This window comes from Panthera tigris, chromosome D1 (genome assembly GCF_018350195.1).
Source record: "Panthera tigris isolate Pti1 chromosome D1, P.tigris_Pti1_mat1.1, whole genome shotgun sequence".
Lineage (NCBI taxonomy): Eukaryota > Metazoa > Chordata > Mammalia > Carnivora > Felidae > Panthera > Panthera tigris.
Genome location: NC_056669.1, coordinates 15,057,930 through 15,076,324, shown reverse-complemented (window position 1 = coordinate 15,076,324; position 18,395 = coordinate 15,057,930). Strand labels below are relative to the sequence as shown.

The 18,395-nt window shown below is 46.8% G+C and overlaps 1 protein-coding gene across 8 annotated transcripts in view; it reads right to left on the bottom strand.

Annotated features, from left to right (window-relative positions):
• Positions 1-18,395, bottom strand: part of CEP164 (centrosomal protein 164) — a 92,184-nt gene that overhangs the window by 67,138 nt on the left and 6,651 nt on the right. For 7 of the 8 annotated variants that reach the window (XR_006208204.1, XR_006208205.1, XM_042958084.1 and 4 more), the window contains exons 3-5: positions 14,717-14,828; positions 5,581-5,785; positions 1,717-3,360 (exon numbers count right to left, since the gene is read on the bottom strand). Coding sequence is in view for 6 of the 8 variants with exons in the window: in XM_042958084.1 (XP_042814018.1) it covers positions 1,717-3,360; positions 5,581-5,785; positions 14,717-14,828 (1,961 nt within the window). In the remaining 2 variants the exon portion in view is untranslated. The remainder of the gene's footprint in view (positions 1-1,716; positions 3,361-5,580; positions 5,786-14,716; positions 14,829-18,395) is intronic. The other variant, XM_042958089.1, reaches the window with a different exon arrangement.

Sequence of the window (18,395 nt, the reverse complement as noted above, 5' to 3'; positions counted from 1 at the left end):
ATCCACAGCGTCGGCTCAAAGGGCCAGACCACCGGGCAGGGTCTCGGCGGGGCCCCTTTCTGTGTGGGAAGGGCATCAGACACTCCTCCGAAAGGGGGGTGAAGTCCCGAGCCTTTGAACACCCGAACCACTGCCCAACCACCTGGCCTGCTGCAGAGTACTTCCGTTAGGCACAGAAGGGACACGTAACGCTCAGGCTGGCCCACATAAGCCAGCATCAAGTACCGGGCTAAGCCCCTTCTGCGCCACCTCTCATTCTGCTCTCACAACAGCCCGAGGCCACAGTCCCTACAAATGGAGACTGGGGAGATCGAGAGCCCTGCCCAAAGTCACAGGGCCAGCAAGGGGGGCACAGATATGGGACTGGAGCCCAGGGCTGTCTCTAAGCCACTATTTTACGCCACCGTCTGGCTGTGGCAGAGAAGAAGCCCAGAAAGGCTTCTCTAAGGTAAACTGGGGGCAAACTGGGCCCGCTCGTCCTGACCTCAGCCCTCCCAACCAGCCCCAGCAGATCAGCAACCAAAGTTCCTCCCACACTGTATTTATGGAAAAGTACAGACTCCTACCATGGCTAATTTGCTAACGTGCTGGGGGCTGGAGGGAGGGAGACAGGCATGCTGAGGGCTTTGTTCTCCCAGGCCTTTACCAAATCAGTGGTTAGCAGGGAAATTACACATTCCTGGCTCCTAGCTGATCATCTTCTATAGCTGGCCATTAACTCTGACTATGGGCTGTACGTGGCGTTGTCCTTCGGAGCGGATAAACTTGCTGCCGTTGGGCTAATTAAAACTTTCAGGATCATCTGCAGCTTATCCGATATTTATAGTGCTACAGTAGTTATTAAAGCTAACAGAGAACCAGGGCACGCCAGCAATTAGAAACCAGAGGGAACAACTGGGTAAAGCCACAGCTGGGCAGCAGCAAAAGAATAGCTGGGGAAATTCAGAGCGACCCCTGTGGTCTCTGATCCAACTTGACTTCTTCTGAATGAAGAATATGGTGTGACTCTTTAAAGGGACAAAGGGGTCGGGATGATAGGGACAGCACCGTCCTTTGGCAAATCCCAGCAGCGGAGGAAGTGACGGTACCAACGAGGTCTGTGCAAGCCTGACACAGGTTGTTCACATGGCTTCTGGGAGCCCTGGGAAGCCAGGAGCAACAGCGGCTCGCGAACGGTACGGAGATGCTGGGTTTCAGCCCCTCATGACTGGATTCACACTCCAGTTCCGTGGGATTCCCACAAGGGACTAAATTCAGAGCTTAGGGGTGCGGCGTCCACTTGGGAAGCCTCTGTCCATAATCACCCAAAGAGAAAGTCTTCCCAAATCCTGGAAGGTACGTAGATCCTGCGTGAGTGCCAAGATCGGTGCCACCTTACCCTCAAAACTGATCATCTGCAAAGCCTGTGACCCATCTGTGAAATACAGTTAGCTCCAGGGAAGGGAAGTCTAGATACCCCGAGCGGCTGTCTCGCAGGTGATGGGTACAAGAAACATGAAATACACGTCACCCCACAAGATGGCCATCCTGGGTAGTTCAGGGATCGGTAGTTACGAGGGGAGAGCAAATAACAGGAAAGCAGACCTGATGGCCGAGTCAACCCAACCTGCTGCCTCCCTGCCAAGTTCACCGAGTTCAAGTCCAACGTCAACTCGACGGGCTCCCTCCCTGCCAAGTTCACTGAGGCCCGCGGGCCATGCTTGCTAAGAAGCCTACCTGGTTGAGAAGCTGCGTCGTGCCTGACTCTGCAGCAAGCCCTCTGTTGGAACTCAGCTCGACTAGCCCCTGCCTGAGGGGGCTGCTGCTTGGCTGGAAACCGGCTTGCTGACGGGCCTCCTGCCCAGCAGGGGCAAGAGCCGCCTCCAGAGGACACGCCAGCACCTCCGGGCCACAAGTCAGAAAACTCGCGTCCCTCTCCATGGCTCTGATGGCCTCGTGCTCCCCCTCACTAGATATCGTGGAAGACTCGGCTGCCGTGCAACAGACCCTGCTGGCAATGTCTTTACGTGGCATCTCCTGCGTGCTCTCGGGCAGCCCCAGGCCCTCCAGCTGCCTGGAGATCTTGACCATCTGCAGGATGTGCTGGTAGAACCTCTGGTCCTCAGAGTAGTCTTCGCTCTCAGAACACTCATCAGTAGACCCCTGCATGGGGGACACCTGGAACGCTACAAAGGGGCTGGAGTGCTGATCTCTCAGGCCGGGACCCGCCTGACCCACGCCCCGCCCAGATCCCTGAGCGCTCTGCAGGTCCCAAACGAGGTTATGCACCTCACCCAGGATCTGAGAGCCAAGGTGGGAAGCCAGGCTGCTGCTCTCCAAGTCAGGCTCAGACCCACTAGGCTTCCTGTCTTCTTCGGGGGGGTCTGTTGACCCCGGGGGTTGTCTCTTCTCACTGGCAGGGTACCCTCCAGGGGAACTCCCTGAAGGGGCACTCTGGGCTGGCTCTAACGCCAGCGGATCAGGTGGCAATAAGAAGAGCTCCCGAGGTGGATCTTTAGCTGAGGCCCCTGGAGCCTCAGGGTCACTGGGTTCGGTCTCCTTGCAGCTGCCGGGGGTATCCTTGTCGACAAGCTTGGACACCTGTCTCATCCACAGTCCTGGGGGCTCTTTTCTCCTCCTCCCCCTGCCCCTACTCCCACCTTCTCCAGAAACTCCCTGCCAGCTCAGGCCTTCAGCTGGGCCGTGATCTAACAAGAGCAGCGGGTTCTTCCTGGTAGGCAGCATGTGGTCAGAGGAACAGGGGGACCCGGAGGGCTCCTCCTCAGGGGATGGTGAGCGAACGGGGCTCTGGCTCTTGTCCCCACCGGGGCCCGTGGAGCCCCGTTTGGCCATGTGGCCCAAACCTCTGATGGTTTCAGAAAGCTCTGAGTGGACAGAGGCCTGGCACCTGCTCTCCAGCACATCCTGCCCATTCTGGAGGGGCCGGGTATTCTCAGGGCCCAGAGCACCGGGCTTCTGCTGTCTGGTCCTCAGTTCCAGATCTTCTATTTCAGGGTCTGAAAACCCCAGGTAGATTTTCTCTGTCGGCTTCTGGGGTTTCCCCAGACCCTGCTGATCACCCAATTCTGTTCTGCACTGGGCTCGGGCCCTGCCTAAGATTTTCTCCACGTCGGCAAAGATGTGGTGGGTTCGGGAAGCTTGGCCCTTGGAGAGTGGCTGAAGCTTGCTGGGCAGGGTGCCCATGAGAGGCGAGGGGATGTCACCCAGCATGCATGGGCTCTTCCCTTTCTTAAAGGAGCCCTCGCTTCTAGCCTGCATCTCTTGGTCTAGGTCCAGATCAGCAAGGCCAGGTGCTGGGAGAGGGGATGGGCCGCGGAGAAAGGAAGGAGGCGGCAGAAGTCCCTGCTCAGGCTGTGTCTCCTAGATGGGTATATAAACATGCAAGAAAAACTGAGACAGAGCACTTCTGATTTACACTTGCTACCTCAGCCCTTGGCAAGCCCTTAGCAGAAACCCACCCTCTAATTAAAGTAAAACACAAACCAGGAGGGGGAAAAGAAGCCAAAAACTCCCTCTGACTTCTTTGTTTTCTGGGCCCTAGTTTCCTTATCTATAAAGGGGAGGCTGGACCAGATCAGTGGCTTACAAACCTTGCTTCATGGAAACTGCAGGTTCATTGCACATGGTGCCCTGGAGGCCACAAGAGTGTACATGTCACGGGGAACGGGCGTCACTAAGACCTACCCCCAGGTTCAGCTGGGGTAGCTCCACTTCTTGACATGCTGGACCTTCATAGAGGAATGACTGGAAGACAGGGCTTCACTACTAACAACTGTCAGAATTACCAACCAGATTATCTCTAAAGGATCATCAAGCTCTCAGTTCTGTGACTGGTTAAGTTTATAAAACCCACCAGCCTTACCAAGGACTACCAGAAATTGTCTAAGAAGGGAAAGAAGAAGGGAAACAGCCAAAGAGGGGAGCCCAGGGATTCCGTCAAGGTCTTCTGGCACGAACTTCAAGACACGAACTGGCACTGCTCAAGAGAGGTCCACAAAGACAGAAAACCTTGAGTCTAGAAGAAACTCTGAACGATAAACCTCACCCTGCAAACATTCACAGTAGGCTCCAGCCGGCCTGTGCACGCATACCTCCGGAGAGCCCAAGCCACCTGTGCCCAGGTCACCCACCTGGCTCAGGCCTGCCCTCTGGACAAACCCAGGTCTGAGGCACTGTCCTGAGCCTGAGAGCCAGACTGGCAGCCCAGGACTTCCCAATTGTGCTCAGCTCCACAGAAGGAATCCTTTTTAACAGGGAGTTCCACGCGCTCAGTCACACACCCAGAACTCTGTCACCTGACCCTCCACCCCAGAACCCTTGCTTGGTCCCTTCTCTCACCATTACTCATGCCAGAGCCTGCCCAGACACTAGGTAGTCCTGGGTTAGTGAAAAGCCCATTATCCACCTTCTGCCTTTGAAACACATAACATTAGAAAATTCAACCGATTTGGAAATGACTTGTCCTCTTTATCTGGAGGGACGGGCTTGTTATCTTATTTCTTGGAATCATGAGTAGCGATAGGTGGGGGAGGGGAGGGGAGGGAAGAGTATCTGTGGAGCTTGGAAGTGTTGAAAAAGATTAATTCATCACCAACCATCCGATGCCAGACTTGACACCCTGAGAAGGAAGGAAGGGAGATGGAAATCTTCACTGAAACAGAGGCAATGGTGGGAAACAGACTGCAGACAGAGAGCAAATCAACTGGACAAGTGAGAGGGTTGAAAAGATATTCTCAGTGCCCCCCACCTGGTTGGTCTGATCTCCTATGTGCCTCCCTCTCCTCAACATGCCCCACCTGCACCCCACCTGGGTGAAGGATCCCCTGCACCGGCAGAGCACTCTGGGAGAGCCTGGCCCTCACACCAGCATGGCTCCAAGTCTTAGCTTCTCTACCTATAAACCCAGGGCAATAACTCTGCTTCTTAAGTTCAGACATAATGGAAGGACAAATAAAAATAAGGGGAAAGAGCACTTTCAACTCAGAGTGAAAAAGCTACCTGAGACCAAGATGCTCACGCCGCAATCAGATTTCAGTTGCGCACCCCTACCCAAGGACAATGGCAAAAAAGAACAATCCACAAAAGTGGATAAAGCCCAAAGCTTTTCTTTTTGGACTTTGAAGGCAATGGCTTTCTGACAACTGAATTATGGCTACACCTGACATCTATGAATTTGCACCACACTTGAAAGGCCTGGCTCTGAAAAAAGAAAGACACTCCACTCATCTAGGTTCTCTGTCAACTGCCCCCCTGTCCCCCACTCTCCAGAGGGGTAGACGGTATCCCTTCTCAGACTGCTGCAAAGCAACATCCTCAGGGGAGCGCGCTTTCTCGATAATCCTCCTACATAATATGTGCTTCCCGGGGGGAGGAGAAAAGAATTTTTCAGAGACGATAAGAAATTCCAGAAGCTAAAGGAAAATCTGCCAGAAGACAGGCATAACTGAGATGATGTACTATCAAGCAATCAATGTGTTATTGGTGTTGTTCTGAACTTCCCAGCTGTAAACACCTAGGGGTTCCCAATATCCCCTGAGGTTTCAGGCCCAGCTCTCTGGGGGCTGGCATCCACGGACTCACCAGCAGACTTTTGGAGGTCTCTTTGTCCTTCTTGTCTTTCTTTTCCTTCTTCTTTTTCTTGTCTTTCTTGTTAACGGCTCCTGGAGTTGACAGCTTCCTCCGCTCTTGGATCACCAAGTTCCGATAGTGCTCGTCACATGGATGGTCCCACGTGGACTGCCCATTGGCAAAGTTGAAATAGTAAATATCACCTGTGATGTCCTGGCTGTAGGGAGTGGAGGTCAGAAGTTAGTCCCTGCTCAGGTCCAAAGCTACTTAGGAAAAAAAGGAAGAGAATAAAAGTGGCCAGGAGACAGAAAAGAAGGAAGAACTGGGTGAGAGGGACAGAAGGAGAGAGAAGACACGGGGGACGCAGGAGGGGATTTACACAGAAGGAAAGGGTACCTTCTGGCTAACATAGGAGTTAACTTAGATAGGAACAAAGGACTGGGATAGCTAAGGACTTCTCTAGAAGAAAATGCACAATCATTGGGGTTCCTAGGAATAAACTTGGTTTGAGATGGATAAGTACAGATGCTATGGGATCTTAAAGACAAGTTCTAGGATTGACCTTCCTTAATATTTTCATAAATGGTCCAAGGAAGAAAGAGGCACTGTGATAGCTCTGGTCTTACACAAGACTCCGATCTCCTAAGAAATAACGATCCAAGCCAGTGGAGATCAACAATAAAAGAAAATAATGTAAAGGTGCATTTCATGAACCTGTGTTTCAACATGGACAAGTCCAAAATAAGCCATTCTTCCAGCCACCATTATCAAAAATTCATTGGGACAGCTACAGAAAACAAACAAACAAAATTCACCATAGCAATACAAAAAACACGATACCCAGGAATAAATCCAACATGTACAAAATCTTTATAAAGCTTCACTGAAAAGTCAGGAAAAAGAAAAAAAGAAAAAGCTGTTGGAGAGACAGCCCATGTTCCTCAATAGAAAGACTCAAGTCTGGCGGCACCTGGTTGGCTCAGTCAGTGGAACATGCGACTCTTGATCTTGGGGTCGTGAGTTCAAGCTCAATCTCAATTCTAATAAAAGAGAAAACATGCAGAAGTAAGCAGGAAAAATATTAGGGATGAAAGACAGAAAGGTAATAAATGACAGATAAGTGCATAAGAAGATGCTCAGTATCACTAAACATCAGGGAAAGTGAAATGTACAACCACAGGGAGATATCACTTCCCACCCACTGGCACGGCTATTGCCAAACAAGAAGAAATAACAAGTGCTGGGGAGGATGTGGGGAAATTGGACATCTCGAGCACTGTCGGTGGGGATGGAAAAGGGTGTGGCCGCTGTGAGAAGCACTAGTTTCCTAAAAATTAAAAACAGAGAGACCATATAGCACAGCAATTCCACTGCTGGATATATACCAAAAAGGAAAGCAGGGATTCAAGCAGATTATTTGTCCACCCATGTTCACAGCAGCATTACTCATAAAAGTCAAAGGGTGCACACAGCTCAAATGTCCATTGACAAATGAATGAATAAACAAAATGTAGTACATACATACACTAGAACTGGATTCAGTCTTGGCAACGAATGAACTACTGACACCTGCTACAACATGAATGAAACTCGCAGACATCATATCAAGTAAAATAAGCCACACCCAAAAGGCTGAATATCGTGGGCCCACTGATTTGACCTTGAATAGGTTAATTAACAGAGATGGAAAGTAGATTGGATGTTACCAGGAGCTGGGGGGGGGGGGGGGGGGGGGAGGGGAAGGGCAGAATGGAAACAGACTTTGTTTGGGAAGATGAAAAAGTTCTGGAAATGGCTGGTGGTGATGCTTGCACAACACTGTGAATGTACTTCATGCCACTGAGCTGTATATCTAAAACTGGCTGAAACAGTACATTTTACATTACGTATGTTTTACCTGGAAAAAAAAAGTACAAAAAAATGTATAATTTCAGTGTGAAAAAAGAAAGCGCAAAGAAAATTAAAAGACAGGAGGTGGGGAGAAAATAGTAGAAACAGTAGTATAAGATTAATACACAGAAAAATCTGGCACAAGAACAGACACTCAGATCAATGGAACAGAATAGAGAACCCAGAAAGGGACCCACAAATCTTTGACAAAGCAAGAAAGAATATCCAATGGAATAAAGACAGTCTCTCCAGCAAGTGGTGCTGGGAGAACTGAACAGCGACATGCAGAGAAATGAACCTGGACCACTTTCTTACACCATACACAAAAATAAACTGAAAATGGATGAAAGACCTCAATGTAAGACAGAAAGCCATCAAAATCCTCGAGGAGAAAGCAGGCAAAAACCTCTTGGATCCTGGCCGCAGCAACTTCTTACTCAACACGTCTCCAGAGGCAAGGGAAACAAAAGGAAAAATGTATTGGGACCTCACCAAAATAAAAAGCTTCTGCACAGCAAGGAAACAATCAGCAAAACTAAAAGACAACTGACAGAATGGGAGAAGATATTTGCAAATGACATATCAGATAAAGGGCTAGTATCCAAAATCTATAAAGAACTTATCAAACTCAACACCCAAAAAAAAAAGAAAGAATCCAGGGGAGAAATGGGCAAAAGACATGAATAGACACTTCTCCAAAGAAGACATCCAGATGGCCAACCGACACAGGAAAAAATGCTCTACATCACTCATCCTCAGGGAAATACAAATCAAACCCACACTGAGATACCACCTCACACCTGTCAGAATGGCTAACATGAACAACTCAGGCAACAACAGATGTTGATGAGGATGTGGAGAAAGAGGATCTCTTTTGTACTGCTGGTGGGAATGCAAGCTGGTGCAGGCACTCTGGAAAACAGTATGGAGGTTCCTCAAAAAATTAAAAATAGAACTATCCTACGAACCAGCAATTGCACTACTAGGTATTTATCCAAGGGATACAGGTGTGCTGTTTCGAAGGGACACATGCACCCCCATGTTTATAGCAGCACCATCAACAATAGCCAAAGTATGGAAAATATGGAAATAGCCAAATGTCCATCAATGGATGAATGGATAAAGAAGACGTGGTACATATATACAATGGAGTATTACTTGGCAATCAAAAAGAACGAAGTCTTGCCATTTGCAATTATGTGGATGGAATTACAGGGTATTATGCTAAGCAAAATTAGTCAGAGAAAGACAAATATCATGTGACTTCACTCATATGAGGACTTTAAAACACAGAATAGATGAACACAAGGGAAGGGAAGCAAAACTGATATAAATACAAAACATAAGAGACTCTTAAATATGGAGAACAGAGGGTTACTGATGGGGTTGTGGGAGGGGGGATGGGCTAAATGGGTAAGGGGCATTAAGGAATCTACCCCTGAAATCATTGTTGCACCATATGCTAACTAACTTGGATGTAAATTTTTAAAAAATGCTTTGGGGCACCTGGGTGGCTCAGTCGGTTTAGAATCTGACTTCGGCTCAGGTCATGATCTCGCAGTTCATGAGTTCGAGCCCTGCATCGGGCTCTGTGTGACAGCTCAGATCCTGGAGCCTGCTTCAGATTCTGTGTCCCCCCCACCCCACCCCGTCCCACCCCTGCTTGTGCTCTGTCTTTCAAAAACAAATAAACATTAAAAAAAATTTTTTTAATGCTTAAATGAAAATAAAACCCACAGAAAAATCACTTTTACCTTCTCAACAAAAATCATAATAAGCAACCCAGCAGACAAAACGGCAAAGAATATAAATAAGCAAATGGCCAACAGATGGCCAGCTCAACTCTATGAATGATTTGAGAAATGCAAATTTAAATGATCCGGCATAATTTCCTGTCCTTGGATCAACAATTTTTTTGTACTCATCATTTTGGAGGAATCGACAATTTTTTAATTGATAATTTTTTTAAAAAAGGCTTCAAACCCAATGCAGGGCTTGAACTCATAACCTTGAGATCAAGACCTAAGTTGAGATCGAGTCAGATGCCTAACCAAATGAGCCATCCAGGCACCCCTAATTGATAATATTATTAAATGAACAACCATGTGTACCATTATTGGAGGAATTATTAAACTATAAAGGAAGGTAATGTATGATTAACTAACAATATTTAAATTCTGTACATCTTTTAACACACCACTGCAAATCCTAGAAATTTTTTCTAAAGACACACATACAGGGGTGCCTGGGTAGCTTAGTCAGTTGAGCATCAGATTTTTTTTTTTAATATAACTTATCGTCAAGTTGGCTAACATACAGTGTATACAGTGTGCTCTTGGTTTTGGGGGTAGATTCCCGTGATTCATCACTTACATACAACACCCAGTGCTCACCCCAACAAGTGCCCTCCTCAATGCCCATCACCCATTTCCCCCTCTTCCCCAGAGCCCCCCATCAACCCTCAGTTTGTTCTCTGTATTTAAGAGTCTCTTACGTCTTGCCTCCCTGTTTGTAACTATTTTCCCCTTCCCTTCCCTCATGGTCTTCTGTTAAGTTTCTTAAGTTCCACATATGAGTGAAAACATGATATCTGTCTTTCTCTGACTGACTTATTTCACTCAGCATAATACCCTCCAGTTTCATCCACATGAGCATCAGATTCTTGATTTTGGCTCATGTCATGATCTCACGGTTCATGGGTTTGAGACCCACATCAGGCTCTGCTGACAATGTGCAGCCTACTGGGATTCTCTCCCCCTCTTTCTCTGCCCCTCCCTCTCTCTCTCTCAAAATAAATAAACAAACATTAAAAAATAAATAAAGACACACATACGAAACCTCAGGCAACATGTTTACCCAAACTGAAGAAGACATCTGACTTCTCCTCACCTAGTGCCAAATTCTCAGATGCCAGAAACAGAAAGAAAATGTGAAATCTGAATAACAAGTGTGTGAACTGATAGGTTAAGGCTGGTGTCTGACCTGGAAAGAGACCCTCAAAAGCTGTTTATTTATTTATTTATTTATTTGTTTTGTTTTGAGAGAGAGAGAGAGAGACAGAAACAGAGAGACAGAGAGAATCTTAAGCAGGCTCCACGCTCAGCACAGAGCCTGACACGGGGCCCAATCCCATGAACCTGGGATCATGACCTGAGCTGAAATCAAGAGTCTGATACTCAACCGACTGAGCCACCCAGGCTCCCCAAAACCCGAGTTTTAATGCCAGTTGAAAGGCACAAAATACGGCCTTAGACCTTCATGAATTGGGAAACTAGGGGCAAGACCCTTGCGTATCACTGGGCCCTTAAGGCTGCTGGCTCCATGAATAGAAGAACCTAGAGGGCAAAGAAGCAATCCAGGTCTAGGCAGGCGAAACCAACTTTCACAAAAAATTAAAACTCCAAGATACATGTAGACATAGAATCCAAACTGTGGTAAGGAAATCCCAAGTCAGAAAATTAATGTAAAAATTTAGTACTAAACCCACTGAAAAATCCGTGGCACAAGCTATCATAAAGTCACTCAACAACCCAGGAATGAGACACAGAAAATAACTCTACAGAAGATAGATTCACAAAACTTACAATAAATAATTAACAAACCCCATGGGGAGACAGTTCACTGCAAAAGGAAATCAGTGCCAGTAAAGAGAAACATTGGCACACAAGGAAACCTGGCATAGTACAATAATCAAAAGAAGACTAAAATTAACTACATCTAAAATTACTGTAGGGACAAAAAGAGTAGAATCCATAATGAAAGAACAGAACTCTAAAAAAAAAAAAAAGAAAAGAAAACAGACATATTGAAAAGAGCAGAACTTGTAGGAATCGGTAGAATCATTAAATTAGGGACGGAAAGGGGGAAAAAAAAAATAAATCCAAACGTGGCACAGCAGTGAAATTACAAAAACACCAAAGATAAAAACAAAATAATAAAAACATCCAGTTTGGGGAGGGGGGAGGGGGGGAATTTTACTACCCACAAAGAAATAACTGATGAGACCAAGAAAACATGTCTTTTTAGCAAAACCAGAAGTCAGAAGATAAGGGTGCATAATATTGTTCAAGGGCTATTCGTACTCAACATACAATTCTGTACTCAACTAAACTGTGAGTTAGACCAGACAAAAGGGACCAGGACACAGAAGACATAAACACATCTATATATGAAAACACATTGATATAAAGGACATTTACAGAACCCTACATCCAAAAATGAGACACTACATTCTTATCGAGCATCCCTAGAACATTTACATAAAGAAGATCACTTACTGAGCCAGAAACGACGTCTCAACTTGTAACACAAAATAGAATGAATAAATAAAGTTGGAAATCAGGAATAATGAAATACCCAAACTCTATCTACCTCATCCCCTTCAAACTATTTTTTTAGAACAAAGATACTTAACACAATTTTACAAAATCAAATCCGATAGTATATAATCGTGACCAAGTGGACTTTATCCGAGGAATGTAAGGTCAGATTACCATTTGAAAATCAATCAATACAACTGACCCTAGTAAGACCGAAATAGAAAAAAAAAATCACATGATCCTATTAATAGGTACAGAAAAACATTTGGTAAAACCCAATATCCTTTCTGATTTAGACCCTCAGCAAGCCAGGAATAGAAAGGAACTTCCTCATCCTGACAAAAGGCATTTACAAAAACCTACAGCTCCCATCATACTCAATTCCTTAAGATGAGGAGAAAGACAAAAATGTCCACTGTCACCACTTCTATTATTAGAGGGTCTAGTCAGTGCAGTAAGGAAAGACATAAAAATAAAAGGTATTCAGATTGGAAAGGAAGAAGTAAAAATGTCTTTTTCACAGAAGATGTGATCATGCATGTAGGAAACCCTATGGAATCTACAAAACTATTAGAACTGACGGAAATGAGTTTAGCAAGGTTGCCAGCTATGAGATCAATATACAAAAACGAATTTTATTTCTATATAAAAGCAACAAGCAATAGGAAATTTTTACATATATGATTTAAAATAGACCACTTAGTAAATCTAACAAAATATGGGTAATACACGTACCCTAAAAACTACAGAATGTTTCTTAGAGAAAAAAACCACCCAAAGAACCACCCAAATAGATGGGGACAGACCCCTGCTCAGGGGTTGGAATACTCCATAAAGGTCTAGAGGTCAATTCTTCCTGAAGTGATTTCTAGATTTGGTGCAATTCCGATCAAAATCTCCACAGGATTTTTTTTTTGGAGAAAATGACAAGCTGATTCTAAAATTCATATGGAAGTACAGAGGACCTACAATACTACTTTGCGAATGAACAACAAAGTGGGAGGATTTACCCTACATGATTTCAACGTCTCTAATAAAGCTACAGTTATATCAAGACAATACGTGCAGTATTGGTATTAAGACAAACAGATCAATGGAAGAGAGCAGAGAATCCAGAAATAACCCGTCCAGAGACCTAATAGTCAATTTGGAAAAGAAGTGCTGACCACCCCTAGCAGGTACATGAAGGTGGTAGGTGTGACCCTGGCACATGGCTGGCTCAATAACCAATGACGGTTTCCCTCCTTCCACTCACCATTTTATTTTTTACAAACACTGCAGCCATTTATTTATTATGTGTACATTAAGAGGTTACTATACTGATTCTATTTCTCATGTTTTTTTTTAATAAGAACTTCATTTTTTAATGTTTAATTTTCAAGAGAGAGAGAGAGAGAGAGAGAGAGAGAGACAGAGCGTGAGTGGGGGAGGGGGAGAGAGGGAAGGAGACACAGAATCCGAAACAGGCTCCAGGCTCTGAGCACAGAGCCCAAGGCGGGGCTTGAACTCATGAACCCTCGTGAGATCATGACCTGAGCCGAAGTCGGACGCTTAACAGACTGAGCCACCCAGGAGCCCCTCTCATGTGGTTTCTAACGAGAAAATGTATCCAAAAGCAAACAGCACACATATATACAAACTTAAAAACGAAGGCAAAGAAGATAGAGATGATTAGATAAGGCAAATGTGGGAATCGGGGTGGATATGCGAAACAGAACAGAAACCGCTATCCTACAAACACAACCACCAGTGCTCAGCACCTGGAAGAGTGTAGAGCGCACACGGATTTATTACAAGAGAGGGGTCACGAAACTGCAGGAGATCCAAGGAAAACGCTGCTACAGAGATCAGGAGAGCAGGGAGCCCGCCATGTGAGAAGCTGAAAGGATAACTTACGATTCTTCAGCACGGACGAGTGAGGCCACGCTTGCGGTCATTTGGAAGCATGGCCAACGCATTAAATGGCGTGGGTAAGAACGGAATACTATACCTTGCGTGCAAAACTGTACAACAGCAGCAAAAGGGAAGACTCTGGAGACCGTGGGGACTAACTGGGGACTTCGCGCTAGAGCGGGAAGTAAACTTCTGGCACTCACTTTAGGCAGCCGAGCTGGAGCCAGCGTGCACAACAGCGAACACGCACCCCCGCCCCCGAGGGTGGGAGAGGATGCCGAGACCCCGTCAGCCTCCTCCCCATCAGCCTCTGTTTCACTGAGACAACCCGAGCCAGTCCGCTCCGTACGTGCAGAGAGCTCAAAGCGAAACTGCACAGGTGACCGAATCCACAGACGGGAACCTATTCGTGAGCACGGGACTCAAATTCAGGATGGGCTGCCAAGAGGGACAAAACCCTCTGCCAGTCTGTGTAGCCTCACCACAAACCTCTTTAGCACCAGCATCCATTCTGGACCCACTGAGGGGGTTTCAATATCGTCACTCTCGGTATCAGTCGGCAAAGGGCAACAGTGACACTTCCCCACCAGGCCCGAAGCAGAGGCTGGTGCTGCAGGACCCTGGATATTGGTGCTGAACCCCTCACAGGGACCGTCAAGTTGGCCTGGGCTCAGGCCCAAAGTATCAGGCAGCACAGCGGAGGAATGGCCCATAGCTGTCCCCAACTCTGCGCAGGACAGGCTTCTGAAGGTGGCAAATCAGGGTGCCTGGGTGGCTCAGTTGGTTAAGGATCCGACTTTGGCTCAGGTCATGATCTCACGGCTCGTGAGTTCGAGCCCCACATCAGGCTCTGTGCTGACAGCTCGGAGCCTGGAGCCTGCTTCGGATTCTGTGTCTCCCTCTCTCTCTGCCCCTCCCCTGCTTGGGCTCTGTATCTCCCTCTCAAAAATAAACATTAAAGAAAGTTTTTTTTTTTTAAATAACAAAGGTGGCAAATTAAAGCTGACCTCCAGTGCCAGGCGTGGGCTACATCCGTGCTGACTTACCAGGGCTTCCACTCCACAGGCAGTGGGGCCACAATGCCCTCCCGCGCCAGCCACATCAGTTCCGGCTCCTTGACGGGATCAATACCAATCTCTCTGGCAAATTCAAGAATTTCTGCAGGAAGAGGCGGGATGATGAGAAAGTAACAAAGTGGGCGATGTGGATGGAAAAGAGAAAAAGAATCACAGTCAACCTTGTGAAATAATAAGAAATACAAGTGTCGGTCTCCGCCCCCAGTTCCTGTTACTATTTGGTCTTTGACCCGAGGCGCTGACACAGAGCTCCTAAAACCCTCGGAATTTCCTGAGTAACAGAAGCCTCTTTTCTTCCAATCAGGTGACTCTGGGGGGGCTCCTGGATGGGGGCTGGTCACCAGAAAACCCGAGCCGTGATTAGAAGCTTGGAACTTGCAGTTTTACCCCGATTCTCTGGAGAGGGGAGAGGGGCTGGAAAAGTGAGTTAACGATCGATCATGACTTGGTGAAAAAGGCTCTATAAAAATCCCTAGACTACGGGGCTCAGAGAGCTTCTGGGTTGGTGAACACATCCATGTGACCTCACCCTACGTATGTCTTCCTTCATCTGGCTCTTCAGCTCTATCCTTTATCGTATCCTTTACTGTATGATAAACTGCTCAACTTAAGTGTTTCCCTGAGTTCTGGGACCTGTCCTAGCAAGTTATCAAACCCAAGGAGGGGGGCAGGGGACTCTGGTGTATAGATCGTTGGTCAGAAGTACCAGGGACAACCTGGGACTTGCAACTGATGTCTGAAGTTGGGGACAGTCTTCAGACTATGACCGAGCCCCTAACCTGTGGGATCTGATGCTCTCTCCAGGAACTGAAGTTGAATTGTAGGACACACAGCTAGTGTCAGAAACACACACACACACACACACACACACACACACACACACACACACACACACGTGGTGCCAGCATTTTGAGTGTGAGAATAAAGGAAAAACAGGTTTTTTTCCTAGACAACTTTTTTTCTCCTTCGCCTTTACTTTCCAAGTTTCCTTAAGTGAGCAGGTGTTATGTCTCTAAATATAAATAATAAACATAAATAATTCTGTCTTCTTAAATTACAAATGGCACACCCGAATCCAGGCATGCTATTGCCATACTCCAAGAACGTAATGCGAAGCGGAGTATGACAAAGGCAAAACAATAAGACCAAGACGTCTGTGTGGCAGGGGCCTCAGGAAGACCCCCCACGGCCGCAGCCAGAAGCATCCTGAATGAGGGCAGCCTTACCGGGACACAAGCTCCAAAACCCTGGTGCAAAAGTGCCCGTCACTCAGTCAACAAGCATGGACTGAACAACCAGAGAAGACTAAGCCCCTCGGGGACCTTACCAACACATGAACAGAGTACAAACTGAGGGATATGTGCTTTTAATGGAGATGTGCACTGTGCGCCCCGGGAGCAGAGGGAAAGCGCCCGAGGCGAGGGGAGAGCTGAGCTGAGAAAGTGAGATGATACTCGATCAGCCTTGTTCTCCACTCTCTGAAGACTCTACTCCATGAAGGGATTTCTTTCTTTTCCACTTCTGTGATGTCCTATGGACTCTAATACTCTCTGGGAACCAAGCATAGAAAGCTCTTTCGCCAGAGATCTGGAGGAACAGGGGAGATATACATACTGAGCTAAGAGCGATCTCACCTACAGGTGCAAAGGCAGATGAGCTAACTGCAAGAATAGGGTCACCAGAGCCACCAGGAATAATGAAATAAATACCCCAGGGGCATCAATGCTCCAGCTGATAATACCCCTGGCCAGAAAGGCAAAACCAGTATGGGTTCTCTCAATAGAGAATGTGGAGGCTGGCATACCTGGGGACTAGAAAAGAAAAAGCACTTTTTCAAAGGACCAGCTGAAATTTGGCTAGCCAGAGACTTATTCACTAATTTCACAAATAGTTCTTGAGTGCTTCCTATGTGCCGTAAGAGAAATGGTCTCTTCTAGTAGAACAACCAGTAAAGAAGTAGACAGGGCACCTGTTAACAGTTAAGCGTCTGACTCTTGATTTTGGCTCAGGTCATGATCTCAAGGTGGTGAGATCAAGCCCTGCATCAGGCTCTGCGCTGGGCATGGAGCCTGCTTGAGATTCTCTCTCTCTCTCTCTCTGTCTCTCTCTCTCTCTCTCTCTCTCTCTCTCTCTCTCTCTCTCCCCCATACTCTCTTGCTCGCTCTCTCTCAAAAAAAAAAAAAAAAAAGAACGAAACAGATAAATATACAAAAAATGAAGCTTCTGATAAAGGCAATAAAGGAAGTAAATGACATATGAGAGAGAGAACCTCAAGGTGAAGGGGGCACTCGTTTAGAAAGGGTCAAGGGAAACCTCTCAGAATGGAACACAACTGAAACCTGTAGGAGACAAGGGAGCTGGCCATGCAGAGCACTGAGGAAAGAGCACTGAGGCAGAAAAGCAGGTGCAAAGGGCCTGTGGCAAGCAGCAGCTTGGCCCATCTGGGGACTGTCAGAAACGCCATGGGACTGGCAGCGAGGAAGGGAGAGTGGCACCACGTGAACCTGGCCAGGGGACAGGGCAGAGTCACGCAGAGCCCTGCACACCCCATTAAGAGTGCTATGCTGAGTATAACGAATACTACTAAAAGCGGAGTCCTGATGTGATCTGCTTTACGCTGTAAGAAGAACACTCCGGTGCGAGATGGAGCACCCCTGCGAAGGGCAAGGGTGTACACAGGGAGGCTAATAGGAAGCTACTGACAGTCTCAGGAGAGAGATGGTGGCTTGAGCTTAGACCGTCTAACCCTGAACTGAGCAGAAGAGAGTTTTTATAAACATCCTTAGATCATTAGGTCCCCATTCACAAGAGCAAACAAAATAAATAGTTAAGAAATACACTGAGCAAGAAATGTGTAAAAACCTGCGTGAAGAAAACTTTAAGTCAGTCCTGAAAAACACAAACAAAACGCAAATGGGAAGGAATACCATGTTCTTGGGCACGGGGGGGACTTCATAAAGATGCCAATCCTCCCTAGGTTCTTTCATAAACTGAACACAATTTTCTCCAAAATGCCAACCGTTCTCCCACACAGAGCCCTCCCCAGAACCAGACAAGGTGATTCGCAAGTTCCCAGGGAGGTAAGACAAGATAAGCACGAAAACTTGGGTAGGAGGTGTGGGGAAAGCCACGAGGGCATATCAGCCCTCCTGAAAAAGAGAATTTATTACCGAGCCTCAGTAATTAAGAGTATGGTGCTGGCGTGGGAACGGACAGTCCTATGGAAGATAAGTAGGCAAAATACACACGCTGGCACCTACTCAGTGGGGGAAAGATGGGCGAACCGCGCATGGTGTGGGGACAAACCCAGGGGAAAACATGAGAGCAGTATCTATCCGTGCAGTAGCGAAGGAAGGCTTTTCTGACTATGATACAACATTCCGAGGTCATGTGAGAACGGACTGATACATTTAATGTGAAAATTTTGAATTTTCATACAGCAAACAAATAAAAATCCTATGCTACATGCAAAGTGCGGGGGCTCTGGGAGTGCAAGATTCCTTCCCTCTCTCTAACAGGCCTGCAAACCTCCTGAATTATGTGCCCAGGTCCCTGACACATGACAATTTCAGAGGAATCTTCACCCCTCAACACAGCACAGAGCTTCAAAGTGCAGGCCCTTTTGTCAGGACACCTAGGTGTGGGTCCC